General features: G+C 40.3%; 1 protein-coding gene across 1 annotated transcript in view; it reads right to left on the bottom strand.

The window, feature by feature from the left end:
- Positions 1-15,470, bottom strand: part of FMN1 (formin 1) — a 118,065-nt gene that overhangs the window by 25,217 nt on the left and 77,378 nt on the right. Inside the window, exon 13 of the mRNA XM_028722014.2 lies at positions 2,430-2,522. Coding sequence (XP_028577847.2) covers positions 2,430-2,522 — 93 coding nt within the window. The remainder of the gene's footprint in view (positions 1-2,429; positions 2,523-15,470) is intronic.

Raw genomic sequence — 15,470 nt, forward strand, 5'->3', positions numbered from 1 at the left:
GTTTATAGTCTAGGGTTGTAACCCACTGCACATTTACACGGGAGTAGATCTTACTCAATACAGAGTGCAATATACTTTGTTTTGAATTTGGGAAGATTATAAAGCTAAAGTTTCAGGTCTCTTTCACAGCCATGCTTGTGGAAGAAAAATGAAATTGTAAGACTAGCCACTCACATAATCAAACTGTGCCACCACGCATGTGATTTCTCAGGCATTTGGCAGTAAATTGCTGAAGACTTTTTTTTGGAGATACTGCCCGCTTGGGAATATCAATTTCCTTGAATAGGCACCGCAAGTTACAATTAGCTCTGCTTTCCCTTACAAGAGTCTCGTAGAACTGCTGTGACAATAGGAGATCTGTGTACCTAATTGTAGTTTGTGATACTCAAAAGTGCAGTCCAGAGAGAAGGAGCATGCATTAATGCTATTGACTTAAATAGAAACAAATTTTACTTTTTTATGGAAGAAGGGGCATCAAATGATAAATGAGGTACAAGGTGACTCAAGTGTAAGGTAATACACACTGGGGCAGAAGAATCACAGGGAAACTGATGGGGGTCTTAACCGGCAGTGACTAACCAGGAAAGAGATCCTGGGGTAACCGATTTAAAATCCTTGATGTGCAGCAGCAGTGCCAAAATGCAAAATTCATACTAGGGTTACTAGGAAACCTATTAACACTAAAGCTGCCAGTTTTGTAAACCTCTTCAACAAATCTATGGTGCCTTTGGGATACTGTGTACAGTGCTGGTTGCCATGTCTTTAAAAAAGAAGAAGTTATCACAGAACTGAAAAGGGAGCAAAAACAGCAGTCGAAACGCTGTGGAGAAAGTGAAAAGAGAGGACTTGTTGTCTGCTCAAGAATAGAAATTGATAGGCAGGAGTTTTAGGCTAGCTATGGGAAAATACTCCACAAAATAAATGTATGGAATTTGCTGCCACATTATGTGGCACAAAACAGCACTGGCTAGGGACACTAGCAGAGTTCTTATGAAGAAGGTTTTGAAATGAACTTCAGGGGCTCACAGAGGCCCACCTGAAATGAGAGGTGAGTTTTTATAGCTCCCAGATTCTTTTCCTTCTTGGATTTAACTCTGAGCTGGAGAACAACTGCTGGCTTACTGAGCTGATAACTTTGTCAGAATAGACACCATTTTGTACACCAAAGCCCATGGAAGCTTCTCAAAATGGTCCGCAAGCAATGCAAGAGAGTTAGGTTGCCGTATTATATTTCAGGCACTGAATTTAAGAGGTGTAGGGGCAAAATGTAAATGATGCTGGGAGGAAAGCCACTCCCTGTGAAGGACCCAGGAGAAGCGGCCTTCTTCCTACCCTTGGGTCTGTCCCCAGTAGGACTGGCACAAGGGAACATATCCCACAAGTCTGAAACAGTGGTCTGTTTTTGAGCACTATTCAAAGTCCTGTGCTTACCTTTACAGTCCTTTACAACTTAGTCTCTGAGGGATCATTTTCTCCCACGTGTTTCTGCCCATGTGTTAAGATCTGTATTGAAGACATTTCTTCATGTACCCCCATCACCTGCAGTAAGCTGAGTGGCAACCAATAGGACTTTTTAGCTGTGGCACTTTTTCTCTACAACATTCTCTTCCACTGAGATTCACCTGCCACCTTCTCATGTATTTTAGGACCAGGTAAAAACCATTTTATTTTCCATGGCTTCTTAAACACTGGCTAATTTTGATTTTAATCTGCTCCATGAAGCGTGTTTTGTCGGCTTTGTTTCACTGTTTCTTGTTTTAATATTTTTTTACAGATTGTAATCCATTCTGAAGCAATGGTTAAAATCAAAACCAGTCAATGAATTCATCTTACACAAAATATAAGAGATTAAAATGCTAGTAGAGATTGGCACAGAAGAATCTTGCTGGGTAGTCTGCTTCATCAATTTGGCTCCATGACTGACAAAGCCCTAACACATGCCCACACAGTTTCAGCTTTCAGAGTCAGCCCAACATTAGGCAGAATGAGGAGGCTACCCCAGACAGCAGATCACAGAGCACAATGAGTGGCAGCAAGGTGTAGGAAGACTCTGAGTGGTATGTGGCCTAACCTGTTGCTCCTAAGCTTTTGGTTTTATATGCTGAGCTCTTATTTTATTGTTCCACACTATGAGATCATGGCTGAGACTAATGAGAACTGTAGTTTAAATCATCTGGAGGGTACCATGTTGGCAAAGCCTTTTCTGAGTTATGTAGTGTCTTTGTCCTTTGCATGTGAAGTAAAATTATGGAAGCTAAGAGACCATGTGGAAAATTGTTACAGTACCATCTGAAAAGGTCTCCCTTCCCCATCTGTATGAAGAGATGGGCACCAGCATTCGGTGCAGTCTTAGCCATTATTAAGAAGAGAACCCTCATGTGGCTGTATAAAGAACACATATAAACAAACGTTTTTTGGAAAGCACATACCTTCCAGGAAAAAAGCTTCCATTTTATCCTTAAAGGGCTGGAGATGTTCTTCTGGTGAGTCTCTGAAAACCACTTTCATCTGTTTTTCACAAACTGCAACGACAAGTTCAGTGTTACCTTTTAATGAAACTTTTTAACCAACTAAAATAACATTCAAGTATTTTCAAACATTAAAAAAAAACCAATGGCTATTTCATACCGTGCCTTTTATTGTAGAAACAAACAAGAGCATGAATGCAAGAACTGTCTCCTATCAAAACAGTAGAAGTATTATTTGAATTCTTTAAGAAAAAATGGTTTTAAAGATAGTGATTCTGCTGATCCACATTGGCTACATTCTTAGTCATTAAAATATCTGATTTTTAAAAATGCCATTCTCAACAGGGAATATCTTAGATTATGGTTAGCTTCAAAATCACAGTTTGCTCCCATGTCATGAAACAGGATTCGTTGTGTATTAACCACCCCCAAATTAGCCCTCATCACCTATATTAAAGTACAGCACCAAAAGACACTAAAAAACTCAACAATGTGCCTTATTTTAGAGGTGTCTACATGATTCAACGGATAGTTTAGTAAAACAACCCAGATGGCTCAAGCTTTATACTATGAAGGCATTTTGAAATATTTGGGAGTTATGATTATATTGCTTCTGTGATTACTGAGATCCTGGCTGCAATCCTACACTCACTCACTTAGCCCCAATGAACTCAGTGGTGCTTACTTCTGAGTAAACATCTAAGGAGCAGAGTGCTTATTTTTTCAGATGATTTACAAACAGAAAAGTAAGCAAGGTTCCTTCCTTATGTAATTTACAGTCTCACATCTTGGTCCCATAGTCGTATTTTTGGAAATGAGGCCAGTTGACTTACACTGATATCATTTCTATATGTTCCTAGGGTTAAACACTAGTCTAATACACACATCTGAAGAGAAAACAGCAGAAATTGCATTATCTTAACTTCAGTGAAATTATATGTGAAGAGTGGCAATTAAGGGAGATATGGTGTGGGGATTTAAAGAAAAACAATTATATAAGAAGGAAAAATGTTATAGCCAATAGCGATATAAATGATTTGTAAATGAGGTGATGATGCATCAATGCTTATTTGCATGTAATGAGAATACCCCCATACAAAATTGTAAATTCTCTTGCAGCAGTATATGCTTAAAAGCATATACGATATGCATAGAAGTTACTAGTTTCTTGTGAGTCAGTGATAATCCGGTTAATATTTATTTTACTTAGTTCTAATAAATGGAAAGAGTACCTAGATAAATGGCAGATAGGCACTTATCACTGGTTATATAGGTAGTAATGTGAGAAAAGAACTGAAAGGGAGTGATAAATGCCTGGATAAGAGCTTTAAATATGTGTAACTTAATATATTTTTCAGAGTTATGTGATTTTCAGTTAACAACTCCCCATACTCATTACTACCTATAATTACCTAAGGGAATGGCACAGTTACAATCTGTGCAGCTACTTTTGAAAATGGAGGGGATTAGGTGGAGTTTTGTAAACCAGGAGATCTAATAACACCCACTCATGGGATGTTCAAGTCATATTTTCTTGACAGCTTTTAAAAAAAATAAAATGCTATTCCATGTACTCTGCATAGTGGCTGTAAATTATTATATAATGGGGAAAGCAGTGCAATTATTTAGTAAGAATTTGAGGCGGACTTGCTTTTATTGCTTTGGGTCGCATCAACCCAAAAAGGATTTCTTCTACTCTACTAAATTTCAACTTCATGTAGAATGTTAGGTACATGCACTGAAGGGAAAGATATGGAAATATTAAGTGATATCCTGTGTTTTCTCAAATTGGCAACAAGCAATGGGGCAGAGGACCCTTACTCTTTGTGCCAAACCTATTCCCTGTGCCACCATGGCAGCTTGGCACGTAGGGAAAGTATTGGCCTTATCTCAGAAGCACTGCAGTTGCCACAGCTGAAGACAGGACATATGTTTCCTCTTTTCTGATGAAACATAAGTGGACATCCTATCTATGAAGTATGTATGAAGTGACAGAGGCATGCATGGAGATAGGGTGGCCTGCTTATGCATTGCTGGGGCGGGGTGGGGGGAAGAACTACATCAGTGGGAAAGGATCAGAAAACAAAAGAGGGCACACAATTGCACAATATCTACATATGCTAACTTTTATTTTTATATCAGAGATATAAATTTGTTGTTGTTGTTTAGTTGTTTAGTCGTGTCCGACTCTTCGTGACCCCATGGCCCAGAGCATGCCAGGCACTCCTGTCTTCCACTGCCTCCCGCAGTTTGATCAGACTCATGTTTGTAGCTTCGAAGACACTATCCAACCGTCTCGTCCTCTGTTGTCCCCTTCTCCTTGTGCCCTCCATCTTTCCCAACATCAGGGTCTTTTCCAGGGAGTCTTCTCTTCTCATGAGGTGGCCAAAGTATTGGAGCCTCAGCTTCATGATCTGTCCTTCCAGTGAGCACATTTCCTTCAGAATGGATAGGTTTGATCTTCTTGCAGTCCATGGGACTCTCAAGAGTCTCCTCCAGCACCATAATTCAAAAGCATCAATTCTTCGGCGATCAGCCTTCTTTATGGTCCAGCTCTCACTTCCATACATCACTACTGGGAAAACCATAGCTTTTACTATACGGACCTTTGTTGGCAAGGTGATGTCTCTACTTTTTAAGATGCTGTCTAGGTTGGTCATTGCTTTCCTCCAAGAAGCAGGGGTCTCTTAATTTCGTGGCTGCTGTCACCATCTGCAGTGATCATGGAGCCCAAGAAAGTAAAATCTCTCACTGCCTCCATTTCTTCTCCTTCTATTTGCCAGGAGGTGATACATCAGCATAATTATTTAATTTAAATAGAATTACAGTACACAGGACCCTTGAGAAGACTGTGAATTGTGTATCTGTTCAAGCTGCTGATTTAGGTGATAACTGCTGATGGGCAATGTCAAGATTCCTACTTTGCCTTATGGTTCTTTATCATTAGACCAGACTTGGACCAAACAGCCCTTCAAATAGATGACAACAAGATGTCCCCTGTAAAGCAGGACACAAGGCCACCTATTTATGGGAGTTAGGCAGAGAAGTAGTTTTGGGAGAAGAAAGAGGATCACAAGGATCTTAACAAACATAAAGTTTCACACAAATCCATGACATACCACTGTGTTTTTACAAGCTGGTGCAGAAGAACTCCAATCAAAGCACACAAGACATGTGGACCACCAGGAACATTTAGCAGAAACCTTCCAACCAACGAAGACTAAAATAGCTATTTTTGGAAAAACACAACACTTCCCCTACAAAATGCCCCCCTTCAGTATTATGTAAAATTGATCTTTCTGCCACTTAGTGTTGCAGAAAAGGCATTCCAAGTGTAAATTTGGTATCCTTAAAAATGGAATATAAGTCATTTTAAAATAAACAATTAAAGAAGAATATAAACAGTAGGGCCTGTGCTTGTCCCAAAACACTTCACAGTGCTATTTTCTTAACTGTTGACTTGGCAGCCACCAATGCTTACAACAGAGCATGATAAAATGGGAGAGAAAAAGAATGCAGCTTCCTGAAGAATATATTTAAAGAGAGAAAACATTCTCACCTTTCAGTCTGACCCCAGAACTTAAAAACTGAAAAACTAATGCAGCAACCTACAAATCAAAGTGTCCAAGTAAACTAAAGACAACTAAGGTAAAGGTAAAGGATCCCTGGATGGTTAAGTCCAGTCAAAGGCGACTATGGGGTTGCGGCGCTCATCTCGCTTTCAGACCGAGGGAGCTGGTGTTTGTCCACAGACAGCTTTCCAGGTCATGTGGCCAGCATGACTGAACCGCTTCTGGTGCAACGGTGATGGAAACCAGAGTGCACAGAAAAGCTGTTTACCTTCCCGCTGCAGCGGTACCTATTTATCTAATTGCACTTGTATGCTTTCAAACTGCTAGGTTGGCAGAAGCTTGGACAGAGCAACAGGAGCTCACCCTGTCCTGTGGATTCAAACTGCCGACCTTCCGATCGGCAAATTAAATGTTCATATATCAAATTTGACTATGAAATTCATTGATGTGGGTTTTAAAGCTTACATGACTTTTGCAAAGAACCTGATTCCATTCATATTTACAGTGGTACCTCAGGTTACAAAACACTTTGGGTTACAAACACTTTGGGTTACAGACTCCATTAACCTGGAAGTAGTACCTCAGCTTAAGAACTTTACCTCAGGATGAGAACAGAAATCGCATGGCGGTAGCGCGGTGGCAGCGGGAGGCCCAATTAGCTAAAGTGGTACCTCAGGTTAAGAACAGTTTCAGGTTAAGAACAGACCTCCGGAACGAATTAAGTTCGTAACCAGAGATACCACTGTACTCAGAAATAATTGCCAATGACTTCAAAAGTATCTAATGATACTTTTCTATATTTTTATGTGGGATTAACTACAGAATGCACTGCATATTTTTATTCGATGGTTGAAAATATTAATGGAAACGAACATATGTATATCAATATGGAATATTTAAAGAACTGACAGTCTTAATTTCATTGAGACTTGCTAAGTAGCAACATGGCATAAGATCAGGCAAGGGAATCCTTTGTCCTTGAGCAAGTTCTTTTCTTTACAGCCTGGGAGCAGCAGAACCCATCAGTGATGGAGAAAATGTCCAAAGCATGCAGCCCAGTTCAAGATGGAAAGGTAGGCAGTATCTCCCCAGACAAGTAACTTGACCCTTCCCTTCACTGCTAGATCCCTACTGTTATTTCAAGGAAGATAGATTTATTTGTTACTTGAATGGAAATCAAAACTAGATCTCATACTGGAAATTAAAAGAAAGCTGCAATACTAAACATGCTTACTTGAAAGGTAACCTTATAAAATAAATGTAGTTTATTTTAGAATATATTGGTTCAGGGTAGAAGCATGTCATGGACTGGCTGGCTGGAGAGGAGTGGTGGTGGGAGGACTAGCTGGGGAGAACTCCCAAGGGAAGAAGGCTCAGAGCTGGGGATTGTTGGCTGGATGATGATAAGTGGTCAGAGGGAGAAGAGGAACTGGGAGGTTGTGCGGAAACTGAAGAGGTAGCAGGGTTTTATAAGCAGGAAGAGGCTGTGGCAGAGAGCAGTCCAGAATCAGAGGCAGAAGTGGAGGCTGGAGAGGAGTGGGCCCCAAAGGCCGAGATTGGCAGGCTGCTCAAGAAGCCAGGGGGTCTCCTCCTGCTGAGACCAAGACCCCTCCCTGTAGGTCTTCTAGGACCAGACAAGGTATGAAGAGGTCAGAGCAGAGACAGATGCGTCAATGGGGTCTCAGACTGCTTGGGAAGGACCTGGGGGAGAGGAGGCTTAGACAATTGTGTGAAGGCAGGGACCTTCGGTCTTCACAACTATCTCACTGCAAGGAGTTGCTGTGTTCACTAGGCCTGGCCCTCCCGAGCTGTTCATTTGTTTGAATAATGACTTAACTTCACTGATGCCGTATGAGTTATTACTGACCTGCTCCTAGCACCTGCCCCTGACAAAGCATTAATGCGAAATATATCATTTCTTTTTTTATTTCAGCAATGTAGGTCCTGGTGCAAAGCTCTCTTCCTCATAACAAAATGCTTTAAAATGAGGACGTCGGGCAGAGATGTCTTACCTCCCTTGCTGCGGGTGTTTGTCAAATCACAGCAGCTAAAGGAATAATGTTGTCATTCACGAAGGGAAAGAAGCATGCATGTTCAATGTAAAGGTGCATACTTATATTTATCCTAGTCAGTTTTATTGAGAAGTGGGGTGACTGTTTTGTTTAAACTGAAGATAAGGAAGGTTCTAAAGGAGACTGGATTCTTTAAAAAAAAATCCCCGAATACAGGCATGAAATGACTTCCTCAATGGACTCTTAGAGAGGTCTGGAAGGAACTGTTTCTGCTAATGACTCTTCATGCTCCTTTCCAGTCTTCTCCCTTGATAATGAAACGTACTGCAGTAAACAGTCGTTCCTCATCCTGTGCCACACTGGAATGATGGCTAAGGAATTATGGCTAAGGGCAGATCTGAGGATTAAGAATCCAACTTGAAAATGCAACACTTTTTCTCTGGAGAGGTTCAAATGACTTTAGCTGGACGATGCTGTAGCAAAGAGTAGCAGCCAAGAGGCCTGGAGAGTTAAAGAGAGACAGCAGTGTAAATGGGACACTGTTTCATGAGGTTGGTTGCTACACTAGTGTGGATCTCTGGTTCACGAAGGATATCCTTCCTGAATACTGGCCTGTGTATATAATAAAGAAAATATGACTAGCTGTCAAATAGGGGTGCTTCAAAGTTCACTCAACAAACCATGGCCCAAAGAACCTTGAGGTGGGCATGAAAACTGCTAGTGAATCAAACTGAATTCCCTTTGTAGTGGACTGCAATATTCAAATAGTGTATTACAAGAATAGAGCCCTTTAGCAGGCCTTAGCATATGGGGCGAACTCTCTCCCCTTCCTTCTCTAATGTGCGCCCTTTCTTCTCTGTCCTGTGCTCCAGCACAGTTTGCCCATTAAGAAGTTTGCCTGAAGACCTTGTACCAATAGCTGCAGCTGCCTCAGCAGAGAACACAGGATTAGTTACAGTAGGAAGAGGTGTTCCCTTGGACTGACACAATCTGGAGCTAGGATTCCATCAAATTCTTTTGGCAGAGCTACATGGAACCTGAAAGGCCTTTAGACAGGACCGACTGATTCTCATACATTTGGCATTACCAAATGTTTAGCAGTCAGAACAGCAGCTTTGCAGATCAACATATAAGAGTGATGGGGTTTCTTAAGAGAGAGCCCGTTCCAATTTAGTATCAAATACAACTAGTTAGCATCATGCGCAAGCAGCTTTATGTAATGGTTTGCCACAGTACATTTTTTAAATAGATTTTCTGGATGCCTGCCGTGTGTCGGCTGCATCAACCTTAAAACGAGTATTAAAATTATCTATACTGCAAAATGTGTATGGAATGTAATGAGAGGCATTCCTTAAAATTCCTCAACTTGCGTACTGTTAGATGTATATTGTGGTTCCCACGGCAAAGCTTTAGAAATCATTAGCAAAATGTTCAAACATAGCTTGAGCTGCTGATTAGCAGTTTGCCACTCTCTACAGATTTAATGGGGTATTTGGCTCAACCTGAGGGGAAAAATCCCCAAACAAACTAAAATATTTACAAAGCTGAGTGTCTCTCGCTTAATGCCTGTTGGGCAAATTGTCTTTTAAAACTCCACAGACACTTGTAAATCTGTCCAAAGAATCATTACATATAAACAAACCTTCATGTAAGGGGTACTGCAGTGTCAATCAGGAGGGAGTTGGTATTTCTAAGTGTCATTTTAAAAGTAAATGTAAAACTAGAAATAGTTCAGTGTTGATAAGAGTGAATTGCTGAACAAATACTAGGACCTACCAGTAGCGCGTATGGGAATCATCCTGACAGTGAACCCAAGTATTTAACAGCATGGACCCCTGTAAACCTGTCACTGATACTATCCTTCATGAATTACACACCAGTGAAAGTTTCTAACAGCCACTACTGTTTGTGTATCTCCTAATGTCTGCTCAGAGCCTGACAGTTAATACCATCACAGGATTGTTAAAGACATGCTTATTTCATAGTCCATTTGAAACCATGTGCCTCCTGGACAGAAGCTTTATAATTGGGACGTTAAACTCAGGGCATAAATTATTTTTCCAAGGAAATAATACTGAAAAGATTGGTATTATTTGTTATTAGCTGCTAGGCTTGTATTATTTTATATGATTTTAACACACATAGCTTGTAATTTTTTTGCTGTTTATAACAATTATTTTTGTAAAAGTGACTTTATAAAAAATACAATTATTTTAAACTGAAAGTAACACATACACACCGAGAGTTATGAAACAACAGAATTGAGCTCAGAAACTGACTACATATCTTTTGCTTCTACTTCATCCACAATTAATTCCTAAGTACCAAATATGTTTATAGCAACCAGTTTTTTATGTGATTACTGCCATTACTGTCGAATGGAATCCGTTCTGGAAGTCCGTTCGACTTCCAAAACGTTTGGAAATCAAGGCACGGCTTCCAATTGGCTGCAGGAAGTTCCTGCAGTCAATCAGAACCCTTGGAACCCACGCTGGATGTTCAGGTTCCAAATAACATTCGCAAACCGGAACACTCACTTCCAGGATTGTGGCATTCGGGAGCCAAAACGTTTGACTTGCAAGATGTTCGGGATTCAAGGTATGAATGTAGAAGTCTGTTCTCACAACAGGGCTTTTGCACCGTCTCTCTACCAAAGACTCCTGTTGCCCCCCCCCCCATGCCTCAAATGCCTCTCCTGAGGGTTCGAAAACCTTCAGGAAAGTTCTGGAATATGGTGTGAGAGGTGGAGGAGAGAATTGCAAGAAAAGAAAAGAAAAGAAAAGAAAAGAAAAGAAAAGAAAAGAAGGCAAAGGTACCTTGTGCAAAGTAGAGCAACATAGATTTAGATTTAAGAAACAAAAACAAATCATGCTTGGGCTTTTACAGTCTTGGTTTGATGAGGCATCTGAATGCAGCCAGTCTCATAGAATCCTTCCACACAGAAATGTCCAATAAAGCTAATGCAGATTTACAGAAGCCCAAACTGCACCTGAATTGATCATCACCGCCTATAAAAACTGCACCCCTGTGTCTATGTGAACTGGTCAAATACTTGGTGCTTTGAAAACCATTTTGTAGGACAAAATGACCTAGGACTGGCGCTTTAGGCTTGCATGCTAAATAAATGAATCTCAGCCTGTTTGGGGGTCAGAACTGGTTCAGCATCAGCAGAACACTGGTGCAAAATGTAGCAGATATGAACATGAACTTTGACGTAGTATGGGCTAAAGTTTTAACATCGTTTGAAAAGAGAGATGAAAATTGATATTTCAAAGTCTACGGTTTAGGCATGATTAAAAGACTATTAGCTTCTATATGAAATATTCTGTTTTTCCAATACTGGTTAAACCATACATATCTGGCACTTTTAAAATTAACTTAGGCACACAAACTGGTTAAATTGTGGGTTTCTCGAAAGTTGTTGGAAAGAAGATAGCAGATAAACCTTTGGTTTGATCCAGCAGAACTTATGTTCAAGTTAAAGTTTTTTTGGCTTAAAGAGCTTGGCAAAGCAAAGCAGTATTTGACATCTCGAGTTTTACAAACCACCTTAAACTATTATAATAAGAAGCATCCCAAAAATAAATCAAGCTAAAAGCAAACAAAACAAAAACTGCTAGCAAAGTTAAATATTTTTCACACCATAGCAACACATCTAAGACTCTGGACACTGTATTTGCTTTAAAGCTATTGTTTAGATTTTGGAAATGTTGCAGCCAAACATTTGAAAAGGGGGAAATGGAGAATGTAACAATTATAAACTGAAATACCAGTAAAGAGCTCTTCACTTGAGTCATTCATAGTTTAATATTACGTTGACTGTTAACTAGAAAAAATCCTTTCCGATATACTGGCTTTGGAACTGTGTGTATTACTGGATATAAAGTTTTCATCATCCTCTTGGGCCAATTCCATTTCTCCTAATTGCTCTCCCCATCCCCAATGTATTTTATGTCTTACACTGAGAAATAACATTCTTGTTCCAAAGCTGGCTTCTCCAACCTGGTGCCCTCCAGGTGTTTTTGGACTACAACTACCACCACCCCGATCATTGATCATGTTGGCTGGGGCTGATAGGGGTCCTAGGAATATAGGAAGCTGCGTAAATCAGACGAATGGTCCATGTAGCTCAGATCTGCCTATTCCAGGGATAGCTTATGTGGTGTCTTCCAGGTGTCATGAAGCCAGTGTGGTTAAGAGTGGTAGACTCGTAATCTGGTGAACCGGGTTTGCTTCCCCACTCCTCCACATGCAGCTGCTGGGTGACCTTGGGCTAGTCACACTTCTTTGAAGTCTCTCAGCCCCACTCACCTCACAGAGTGTTTGTTGTGGGGGAGGAAGGGAAAGGAGAATGTTAGCCGCTTTGAGACGCCTTCGGGTAGTGATAAAGCGGGATATCAAATCCAAACACTTCTTTCTTTTTCAGTGGTGGCTCCCTGTTTATGGACTGCTCTCCCCAGGCAGGCACGCTTGGTGGTATCACTATTTGATTTAGGAGCCAGACAAAAACATTCTTATGTACCCCAAGTCTTTGGGCCCTAATTTTCAGCATGCCTTTTACTGGGGTGGGGTTGATTTATATATATATATATATATATATATAACATGTATGGTTTTGGTTGTTTCATCTACAATACTATCCTTTATCCCTTAAAATATGTTTGACTATGTATTAGCTGATATTATATCTTTAAAATCCCAAGTGAGAAAACCCAAGTAAAGGATAAAAATACCAGTGGTCCCGTTTGTGTTTGAACTCTTGGTTCCGTAGGGTCTTGGAATTTAAAACTAGAGACTTAGAGCAGAGTCATTTAACTCTGGTGTGAACAGATTATGTGGATTCTTAGCTTCTACATTTTACTTTATTTAGAAGGAATCTCTTCACAGCATTTTGAGATTTGAGTAAGATCTCACTATAGCTGAGATCTTACTGCAAAATTGCTTGTCTTCCATCATAATTTGTTTGCTTTTCTGATGTGAAAAAGTAACACCTTTTCCCCCTTTTCTTTCTTTGTTTACTCACAGAAACTACTTTTGTTATTTTTTAAAAAACTAAATATTATTTGTATGTCCACACCAATTGCTAAGGACAGGTCCCACATTTCAGAATGCTCCCCCAAATGAATTCAAGAACTGTAACATTTAATAAGCTAATATAGCCCAAGCCAATCGTATGCAAATCTGGGAACTCATAAACATTAATAAAATCACAACTACCAATTTCACGGTTCCACCATACATCTATTTTTGGATCTATATACCTATAATACAGAGAACTTAATCTTGTCCAAATAACATGTATATGAATGACTTTGTTTGTCTGGACTTATGCCTCTTCCAACACATTTTTTTGCAAATCACATCTGTTTCAGCTTTAAGCTTTCACTCGCATTTTGCCAGCAGCCACAGGTTTTTAATGGCTACCATAAACTACAGATGCTCATCAGATCTTTTGTATATGCACTAAAAAACAAAATGCTCTTCAGTTAAAATATTCCATGCAGAATTTTCTACAATGTTATACGGGGGAAATTTTTTTTTTAATTTACTGTGAATTCCCATTTTTGGAGGTCAGCAGAGCACAGTCTTCACCTCCAAGACACCTCTTCTGGGCAGACTCAATCTCTTCACCAGTGGAAGCACAGAACACAAGTCCCTCAACCTGGCATTGCTTAGCAAAGAACTATCAGCTAAACACCAAATGAAGCACTGCAACAGTTCAAACAATAACACAATAGAACTTAATGAGAAGAGTGATCCCAGTGAGGTTTTGTCTAAGTTGTTTAGGTCTGACAGATAAGCATGGTGCCCCAAACAAAGTTTCTTCCTTCCTGGCACTTGACAGCTGTACCACCTTCTCTTTCATTTAAACAAGGAACACCTCTAGCAGGACAACCAAATGCAGGGCTGGCACAGCCACCAGGCAGGGTGAATCTGCCTCCCCAGGCAGCAGAATCCCCACAGGCAAAGCCACTGCAGGCACCCTAGTGGAGAAGCAGTGACAGTATCCACAACCATTTGCAGTGAGAGCTCAATGAAACTGCATGGCATCTTGTGGAGCACGTGAGATCTTGCCAGAAATCGACACAATGCCAACACCGCTTCTCCACCAGTGCCATTTTTCTGCTGGCAGTAGAGCTGGCAGGGCAGGATGTCCTGTTTCACCTCAAGCAGTGAAACAGGATGTGCCGCCCCTGCCAAAATGTGTAGAACCCATGAAATGGGAATATGCCAGAATCTGAATCTGTAGGAATACGCCAGAATCTGAATCTGTAGGAATGATGTCTCTCTCTCTAGAGAAGTTGCTAGATGAAGCTTCCCATTGAGCAGCTCTTGTGCCTAGACTTGTGATCTTCTTTGTGGTTGGCAAAATGTCTTCCTTTAGTGAAAATGGCCTGCTCTCCCCTGTCCCCTACACAGAGCTCTCTTGACTAATTGAATTCAACCAAATGCACTTCACTCAGGTTGATAAGGCACATGGGACTTTATGCCCCATGCAAAGCAAAGTAGCATGTATTCTAGAGAAGTGCCTGCATAATTTCTATCCAATATTTAGTGAAATCATCAGCTGCTGTAGAAGCAAAGAGTCTAACAAACTCCTCAGTTTAAACAGGCTGGAAAAGATGAAAAGTGAAATCAGCATTCTGCTTTTCTTTCTGCCTTCGTTTTGTAACTGTCATTGACATCATAAGCACGTCAAAGTCTTGAAGCACGGCCAGCAAGAATGAAATCTAGAGCACCAGGACTACACATTTGGAAAAACAGAAGACCAAACACAGATCACGTTTCAGCACAAACTAGCACAAGAGAGGGCAGGCCAAGGGTTTTACAGAGCTAAGAGATGAGAGGAGATAGAGCATTCATGTATGCCAAAGATGAATAAATAACAATTGATACTTCCTTACCACAGCTGACCTTTGAAACTTTCTTTAAGGGGACTATAGGCTAATTCAGCCATGTCTAACTGGAATAATAAATTATTTTGTGAAGACTTTTATTGTTTAACCTTAACAAAATCCTTTCATTCAATATACATAGAAAGCTCTATTTTAAGGACAGTAAGACCAATATTATTATATTAGATTATTCCCTATTCTTAAAGGAGTAAATGTATGCCTTAGTTTATGGGCCCAAATAATTTAATTTTGCTAGTCTGTTAGTTAAAATATCAGTGAAACTTTAGTTTGAGTCATTGTGGCCAAAGCACTAGATGTGAACTTCTTTGTTTCCTTTCCTGGAATACCTGGAGAATAAAATGCCCATATACAAGTAAGGACAATTTGTGTGCAACTGGATCTTCCTCCTCTTGAGTAGCCCCTTCTGTCAAACAGTCAAACCACTCTTCCTTTTAAAAGGGGCCTTTTCTTGGTTCTTTAGGAGTAGAATTTCTCTTTAATCTGCAAGCACCATCTCTAGTT

The sequence above is a fragment of the Podarcis muralis genome, chromosome 1, assembly GCF_964188315.1.
Source record: "Podarcis muralis chromosome 1, rPodMur119.hap1.1, whole genome shotgun sequence".
NCBI classification, from domain to species: domain Eukaryota; kingdom Metazoa; phylum Chordata; class Lepidosauria; order Squamata; family Lacertidae; genus Podarcis; species Podarcis muralis.